Source organism: Triticum urartu, chromosome 7A, assembly GCF_056163025.1.
Source record: "Triticum urartu cultivar PI428250 chromosome 7A, HENAU_Tu73, whole genome shotgun sequence".
NCBI classification, from domain to species: Eukaryota; Viridiplantae; Streptophyta; class Magnoliopsida; order Poales; family Poaceae; genus Triticum; species Triticum urartu.
The window spans coordinates 676604591-676613722 of NC_141879.1; the positions used below are offsets into that span (position 1 = coordinate 676604591).

The 9132-nt window shown below is 43.0% G+C and overlaps 1 protein-coding gene across 1 annotated transcript; it reads right to left on the reverse strand.

Moving 5' to 3' along the window:
* Positions 1–842: 842 nt before the first annotated feature.
* LOC147961380 (uncharacterized) lies at positions 843–1821 on the reverse strand. Its single transcript, XM_087533784.1, has 3 exons — positions 1582–1821; positions 944–1516; positions 843–866 (listed from the first exon to the last, which is right to left on the reverse strand). The coding sequence occupies exons 1-3, from the start codon at positions 1819–1821 to the stop codon at positions 843–845; spliced, it is 837 nt and encodes a 278-aa protein (XP_087389910.1).
* Between the last annotated feature and the right edge of the window lie 7311 nt (positions 1822–9132).

The following is a 9132-nucleotide window of genomic DNA, read 5'->3' on the forward strand; positions in this document are numbered from 1 at the left end:
GAGGGCGGCCTCGGGCGGCGGTGGTGAGGTTGAGGGGGGCCTCGGGCGGCAGCGATGAGGTCGAGGGTGTGCGCGATCGACGGTGGCGACAAAGGAGTTGGGGGAACAGGGGGGAGAGGGGGAAAAGGACTTAGCAAAATTTTAAGCCCGCGGGTGGTTAAGTTAAACTAGCAGTAGCGCTGGTAGAAAAACGCGCTCTAGCTAAGTTAGCTATAGCGGGTTCTAGCAAAACGCGCTACTGCTATAGGAAGCAGTTATTTATTTTCCTTTTTCTTTTCCTTTTATCTAAGGAATGTAGCTATAGCGCGGGCTTGTAAAACGCGCTACTGCTATGCCTTTCTCCTTTATTTTTTCTTTTGTTTATCTTTACATTTTTTTTCATTTATCTTTTTCCTACTTCCTTCATTTTCATTTACTTTTCTATTTTTTCCATTTTATTTTCTTTCTTAGCAGTAGCGCTCTATGCAGGAAACGCGCTCCTACAACGCACTTAGTGGTAGCACGCTTTCTGAGGAATCGCTAATACTATTCCTAGCCTACCGCCAACACGGTGGGAATTATAGTGGTAGCGTTTTTTCCAGCACACGCGCTACTGCTATAGCTGTAGCTATAGCACGCTTTGTTAGGACGCGCTACTACCAAGTAGCAGTAGCGCCCTGTTTTAACCAGCGCTACTGCTATACCACTGTGTATAAGGTTTTACCTAGTAGTGTTTGGCCAGGCCTGCTGAAAATTAAGGATTTATTCTTGTCTTTTTGTAGATTTAGTGTTCGGCTTCATTATCGTCGCCTTCCCCACATCCACCTTCTGGTCGCTGATGGTGTACAATATGGTGCACGGGGTTACGTCGGCCTGCAAAGACATGTCTGCAACGTGAGACATCCGAAAGGCAAAGGAAACGGGAGATTATACATTTAGTGAAGAGGGCCGGCGTGACAGATACCGTGAGGGCGTTGAACTCAGCCAAAGAAGAAGCATCGCCGAGCACATCCGAGATGGAGGATGGGCTGCTATGAGCAGGTGCGGGAGCCGGTGCAGGAGCTGGTGCGGGAGCCGGTGCAGGGGCAGGTGCAGGTGCTGGTGCATCGCTAGTCGAACTCCTCCCGAAGAAGTCAGCAAGGGGATAGTCCGCTACATTCTTTTCTGGATTTTGCCTGCTCCAACTGACAACGGCCGGAACCAAGACACCAGACATATCTGCAATCGCCTGTTTTGCGGCAGCTACCGCTGTTGCGACTGTCTCAGCTGATTTCTTCTCAACCGCAATCTCAACCTTCTTGTCGATGTTTTCTTCAGTTAACCTCCGTTTTTCCTTTCTCTCCTCTGTGGTCTCATGGTAGTACTTCTTCCACGTGGCTCCGTCTCCGACACCGTGCACGCGTCCATATGGCGGCCGAGTGTCCATCGGGAGTCTTTTCAATATGTTCAACATTCGGTTGAATGGGGTGTCCCACTTGGGCCTCGCCAACGCCTCAGACGGCGAGTTGCTTTCGTCTGCAATCCTGTGCTGCTCTCTCTGCAAAAGGAACAAGGATTGTTTACAAATATGACTAAACGTGCAGTCGAATTGACTAAAATTACTAGTAGTCTCATGAACTCCGTCGTAACTGGGTCCGTCTCGAAAACCTTCTTGACTGGGTCCCAATGGTACCGGGCCCTGAGGACGTCACACTCCTGCGGGACGGTGAACTTCGCCAAGGGGTCTGGGATGCCCATACTTTCGTGTTCCGCGTCCTCCTTGGCCCATATGGACCTCTTCCTGCCGTAACCACGGCTTCCGAGGTGGTGGCACCCCATGTTCCTCTGTTGAAGCCCCTTCATGTACTTCGACTTATCTTTGGCAGCTTCGGCATCGCAAGCCGCCTTGAATATTTCAAACTGTTGTTTCGTGATTGTCGGATTATCCTTTACAATCACGGAGTAGGGTTCCTTTTTCTTGATGATCCGATGTTTCACTCTTGCATTCTAGGCGGCCAACGCGTCGCTAAACTTGGTCAGCGCGTTTGTTTATCTTCCTCATTGCCGGGTCTTTATCTGGATTTTTATAATCCTTTTCATCCCAGCCCGGGAACAAGAATACCTGGTGCAGCTTCTTTAGGAGGGAGGGCCTCATATTATCTATCTTCTTTAGTTTCTCATCGTTGATGGTGGCGGTTGTCCGTACGATGCAGCCTATTTGATTGCCGTAGCACGCGCGCGCTTCCACAGGCTCTTTTGGCTCAAAATTGTCGTCGTCCACCTCCGTGACCACCAGTCTAGTAGTTATGAGCTGGTGATGTAGACATAGCTACCATAAATACATCTTCAAATATTACACGAGACATCGTTGATACAGTTGCACTCGAACCTATGACTAGAGCGTGTGCTAGACAAATAAATGGCCAGGTACTATCGCTCTTTTGTATGTATAATGTAATCGACGAGAATAAGACGTTGCACTCATGTTTTGATTTATTTGTCCTCGCATATAAAGAAATCAAAAGATCAATTAAAGGGGAGGAACACTGTACGCATGCATGTCATCCACTGTGTTTGCATGCATGGCCTCCACCACCGTGCATGAGGTGCAAGAAGCCAAGGGCACAAAGGCCATACAATTTTGTTTTGCCAACATGGATCAAGAAGAGTATTGGGTCCAAAAGACTTTTACTACACCACGTCGGGTCAACTTGTCTTGTTAACAGAAGTAAACGCCACCACCACGCAATGTCCAGCCTGCGTACGGACCAGGCGTCCCGTCACCCGGCGAACCGACTCGGCCATCAACTGCAATTCCGTTTCGTGGCAGACTAGGATACGCCAAGGCATTACGGCACGTCCGTACTCTTTAATAAATAGGTTGTCTAGGTTAGGGTTTAGACTCGAGTTTTGTTTAGAGAAGTTTAGCTATATTGCTACTTTTACTTGTCTTCGCTCGTAGCGGCTAGTGCGACCGTCAAGACATCCTATCGGAACCCCATCTTGTGAGATTAATCACATCTAGCATATTCACAATTTTGAGATTGCTTGGCTATTATTTTCTTGCATGTTGTTCGATTTGCTTGCAGGAAAAATCCTTCATGGATAGGTCGATCGTGCCATTGGCTCGGTCGATGACGCCATGGAGTTGGTTCAGCGATTGCTGTAGATATCAGTCGTGTACGGTTCTTCCTGTACGGTTGGTAGCCGGATCGTGAGGGTCAAGTCCCAACCAAAATCATAGTTATCTTCCTCTCATCAAAAGATCAGGTCCCCAGTTCACATGCGCTGGTTTGGGCGTCGTTGCCTTTTTGCTTTCGGTTCTATACCGGCTCCGCTAGTCTCAGCGCCGGTCTCGGCGCCGGTCTCAGTCTCAGTGCCGGTCTCGATGTCGGTCTCAGTCTCCTATGCGACGGGTGGGCCTAGCAAGAACAATCGTTGATCGTCGGCAAGGTTCAAGAATTCACCTGCCGCCCGGTAGACGTCGTCGCAATCACCAAAACCCTGTCCTTCATCGTTGCTAGCCATATTTCTTACGATTAAATCTAGTCAATTAATTCTAGACCTAATAAAATGAATAATGACATAATAAAAGGCCTATGTTTTGCAGGAACGTTGATTCCTTCCCGGTTCGGCAAATCCCGGGCACTCGATATGTCCTAGTTTGTAGCACAAGTCATGCCGAAATTCATGGAAAATTTCGGCATGACCTTTGCTAAAAAGTGGACAAATCGAGCACCTGAAATTTGCTGGAATGGAAATGAATCAATATTCTGGTCAAACATAGGCCACTCGGTGGCTGATATCTACTACGCAACTTTATTCTTGTAGACTCGTGTTGGGCCTCCAAGCGCAGAGTTTTGTTGGACAGTAGCAATTTTTCCTCAAGTGGATGACCTAAGGTTTATCAATCCATGGGAGGTGTAGGATGAAGATGGTCTCTCTCGAACAACCCTGCAACCAAATACAAGAAATATCTTGTGTCCCCAACACACCCAATACAATGGCAAATTGTATAGGTGCACTAGTTCGGCGAAGAGATGGTGATAAAAGTGTAATATTGATGGTAGAAATATATTTTTATAATTTGAATAAATAAAAACAGAAAGGTAGCAAATATTAAACGGGCACAAAAATGGTATTGCTATGCTTTAAAATGAGGCCTAGGGTCCGTGCTTTCGCTAGTGCAACCTCTCAACAATGCTAACATAGTTGGATCATGTGATTATCCCTCAAAGTGGAATAAAGAATCACTCCCGAGTTCCTATTAGTGGAGAACAAAAGATATGAATTGTTTGTAGGGCACGCAACTACCTCAAAGCTATTCTTTCCGTCTGATCTATTCAAGAGTTCGTACTAAAATAACACAAAGCTATTTTTTCCGTTCGATCTACCCTAGAGTTCCTACTAGAATAACACAAAAGCAAATTCATATTCATAATACTCAATCCACACAAAGAACTATAAGGATACCCCAAAGTTTCCGTCGGAGAAAAATGTGCATCCACCCCTATGCATAGATTACCCCAATATCACCGTGGGAGTCCGCGAGTTGAATGCCATAACACATATCAAGTGAATCAATAGGATACCTCATTGTCACCTCAAGTATTCATATTGCAAGACATATATCATGTCTTCTCATCTCTGAATATTCAATCCGACAAGACAAAACTTTGAAGGGTAAAGATTCAAATCATCATAGCAAGAGTATAGAGGGGAGAAACATCATATGATCCGACTATATCACCAAAGCCCATGATGTAGATCACGAGAGAGAGAGAGAGAGCGCTCAAACACATAGCTACTGGTACAAACCCTCAGCCCCGAGGGTGGATGATACGTCTCCAACGTATCTATAATTTTTGATTGCTCCATGCTATATTATCTACTGTTTTGGACCATATTGGGCTTTATTTTCCACGTTTATATTACTTTTGGGACTAACCTATTAACCGGAGGCCCAGCCCAGAATTGTTGTTTTTTTGCCTATTTCAGTGTTTCGAAGAAACGGAATGTCAAACGGAGTCCAAACGGAATGAAACCTTCGGGAACGTGATTTTCTCACCGAATATGATCCAGGAGACTTGGACCCCACGTCAATAAAGAAGGGAGGTGGCCACGAGGGTGGGGGGCGCGCCCACCCCCTAGGGCGCGCCCCCTGTCTCATGGGCCCCCTAAAGCTCCACCGACGTACTCCTTCCTCCTATATATACCTACGTACCCTCAAACGATCAGATACGGAGCCAAAAACCTAATTCCACCGCCGCAACCTTCTGTACCCACGAGATCCCATCTTAGGGCCTGTTCCGGAGCTCCGCCGGAGGGGGCATCCACCACGGAGGGCTTCTACATCATCATAGCCCCTCTGATGAAGTGTGAGTAGTTTACCTCAGACCTTCGGGTCCATAGTTAGTAGCTAGATGGCTTCTTCTCTCTTTTTGGATCTCAATACAATGTTCTCCCCCCTCTCGTGGAGATCTATTCGATGTAATCTTGTTTTTGCGGTGTGTTTGTTGAGACCGATGAATTGTGGGTTTATGATCAAGATTATCTACGAACAATATTTGAATCTTCTCTGAATTCTTTTATGTGTGATTGGTTATCTTTGCAAGTCTCTTTGAATTATCAATTTGGTTTGGCCTACTAGATTGGTTTTTCTTGCAATGGGGGAAGTGCTTAGCTTTGGGTTCAATCTTGCGGTGTCCTTTCCCAGTGACAGTAGGGGCAGCAAGGCACGTATTGTATTGTTGCCATCGAGGATAACAAGATAGGGTTTTTTTATCATATTGCATGAATTTATCCCTCTACATCATGTCATCTTGCTTAAGGTGTTACTCTGTTTTCTTGAACTTAATACTCTAGATGCATGCTGGATAGCGGTCGATGAGTGGAGTAATAGAAGTAGATGCAGGCAGGAGTCGGTCTACTTGTTTCGGACATGATGCCTATATACATGATCATACCTAGATACTCTCATAACTATGCTCAATTCTGTCAATTGCTCAACAGTAATTCGTTCACCCACCGTAAAATACTTATGCTCTTGAGAGAAGCCACTAGTGAAATCTATGGCCCCCAGGTCTATTCTCATCATATCAATCTCCATCACTTTATTATTGCCTTTACTTTTTTACTTTTCCTTTTATTTTACTCTACATCTTTATACCAAAAATACCAAAAATATTATCTATCATCTCTATCAGATCTCACTCTCGTAAGTGACCGTGAAGGGATTGACAACCCCTTATCGCGTTGGTTGCGAGGAGCTATTTTTTGTGTAGGTACGAGGGACTCGCGCGTAGCCTCCTACTGGATTGATACCTTGGTTCTCAAAAACTGAGGGAAATACTTACTCTACTCTGCTGCATCACCCTTTCCTCTTCAAGAAAATCCAACGCAGTGCTCAAGAGGTAGCAGGAAGATTTCTGGCGCCGTTGCCGGGGCGGTCTACGCAAAAGACAACATACCAAGTACCCATCACAATCCCTTATCTCCCGCACTACATTATTTGCCATTTGCCTCTTGTTTTCCTCTCCCCCACTTCACCCTTGCCATTTTATTCGCCCTCTCTTTTCGTTTGCCTTGATGTCTTACTTGGCTCGTTTGCTCGTTTGGTTGAAATAGTTGAGTATTTATTCCTAAACAGAGAAGATAATACCTACGGATCCCCATCCGCTTGCCAATCTTTTTAAGAGATCCAATTATGATGAACCAATTCCTAGTGATTTAGATGCACTAGATTATCTTTACAAGGTTTTGCCTGAAATCCGTGAAGTGGCTCACGATAGATCTTTGAATAAAAAGCATGATTGCAATGATTTTATTATAAATTCTTTTGATGTCAATTGTGCTAATAAGATGCAAAACCCTAAGCTTGGGGATTCTAGTTTTGCTATGTCTACTACTTGTTGCAATGATCATGATTGGGGTGATTCTTCTTATGATCTTGAAAATTTATTTAAGCCCATGATGAATATGAGATTGATAATATTGTTTGCAATAATATGGAAAGTGGGTTCGCAAGAGTGTCAACTTTGCATGCATGTGGATCGTGTTGAGAATATACTTTGTGATAGCTATCTTATTGAATTTGCTTATGATCCTACATGTAATTATTATGAGAGAGGAAAATATGGTTGTAGGAACTTTCATGCTACTAAATTACCTCTCGTTATGTTGAGATTGCTATTGTCTCTTTCCGCTTCCTTGCATATGCTAGTTTTTGCTTGCCTTGATTTGTTTGCCTATAAGATGCCTATGCATAGGAAGTATGTTAGACTTAGATGTGGTTGTCACATGTTTCATGATGCTCTCTTTGTGCTTAAATTCTTGTCTTTTATGTGAGCATCATTGAAATCTCAATGCCTAGCTAAAAAGGCTTTAAAGAAAAGCGCTTGTTGGGAGACAACCCAATATATTTCCTTTCTGTCGTTGAATAAATAATCCATCTAACTTATGTTTATATGTGGTTTTATGTTTTAATTAGTGTTTGTGCCAAGTTAAACCTATAGGATCTTCTTGGATGATAGTTATTTGATCTTGCTGTAATTTCCAGAAACTTTCTGTTCACGAAAACAATTGTTAAAAATCACCAGAACATGATAAAATAGTGATTCCAATTGCTGCTGATCAATAAACAAATTTTCTAGGTCTTCCTATTGTGGCTGATTTTTTTGAGTTCCAGAAGTTTGCGTTAGTTATAGATTACTACAGACTGTTCTGTTTTTGACAGATTCTGTTTTTCATGTGTTGTTTGCTTATTTTGATGAATCTATGGCTATTAAAATAGTTTATAAACCATAGAGAAGTTGGAATACAGTAGGTTTAACACCAATATAAATAAATAATGAGTTCATTACAGTACCTTGAAGTGGTCTTTTGTTTTCTTTCACTAATGGAGCTCATGAGATTTCTGTTGAGTTTGGTGTTGTGAAGTTTTCAAGTTTTGGGTGAAATCTTTTGATGGATTATGGAACAAGGAGTGGCAAGAGCCTAAGCTTGGGGATGCCCATGGCACCTTCAAGATAATCTAATGACACCAAAAAGTCAAAGCTTGGGGATGCCCCAGAAGGCATCCCCTCTTTCGTCTATTTCCATCGGTAACTTTACTTGGAGCTATATTTTTATTCACCACATGATATGTGTTTTGCTTGGAGCGTCTTGTATGATTCGAGTCTTTGCTTTTTATTTTACCACAATCATTCTTTCTGTACACACCTTTTGAGAGAGCCATACATGAACTGGAATTTGTTAGAATACTCTATGTGCTTCACTTATATCTTTTGAGCTATATAGTTTTGCTCTAGTCCTTCACTTATATCTTTTAGAGCACGGTGGTGGATTTGTTTTATAGAAACTATTGATCTCTCATGCTTCACTTAGATTATTTTGAGAGTCTTAAATGGCATGGTAATTTTCTTAATAACCTCATTATGCTAGGTATACAAAAATAGTAAAAACTTTCTTATGAGTGTGTTGGATGCTAAGAAAAGTTTGATGCTTGATAATTGTTTTGAGATATGGAGGTGATAATATCAAAGTTGTGCTAGTTGAGTAGTTGTGAATTTGATAAATACTTGTGTTGAATTTTGCAAGTCCCGTAGCATGCACGTATGGTAAACGTTATGTAACAAATTTGAAACATGAGGTGTTATTTGATTGTCCTCCTTATGAGTGGCGGTCGGGGACGAGCGATGGTATTTTCCTACCAATCTATCCCCCTAGGAGCATGCGCGTAGTACTTTGGTTTTTGATGGCTTGTAGATTTTTGCAATAAGTATGTGAGTTCTTTATGACTAATGTTGAGTCCATGGATTATACGCACTCTCACCCTTCCATCATTGCTAGCCTCTTCGGTACCGTGCATTGCCCTTTCTTACATTGAGAGTTGGTGCAAACTTCGCCGGTGCATCCAAACCCCGTGATATGATATGCTCTTTCACACATAAAACTCCTTATATCTTCCTCAAATCAGCCACCATACCTACCTATTATGGCATTTCCATAGCCATTCCGAGATATATTGCCATGCAACTTTCCACCACACCGTTTTTCATGACACGTTCATCATTGTCATATTGCTTAGCATGATCATGTAGTTGACATAGTATTTGTGGCAAAGCCACCATTCATAATTCTTTCATACATGTCACTCTTGATTCATTGCATATC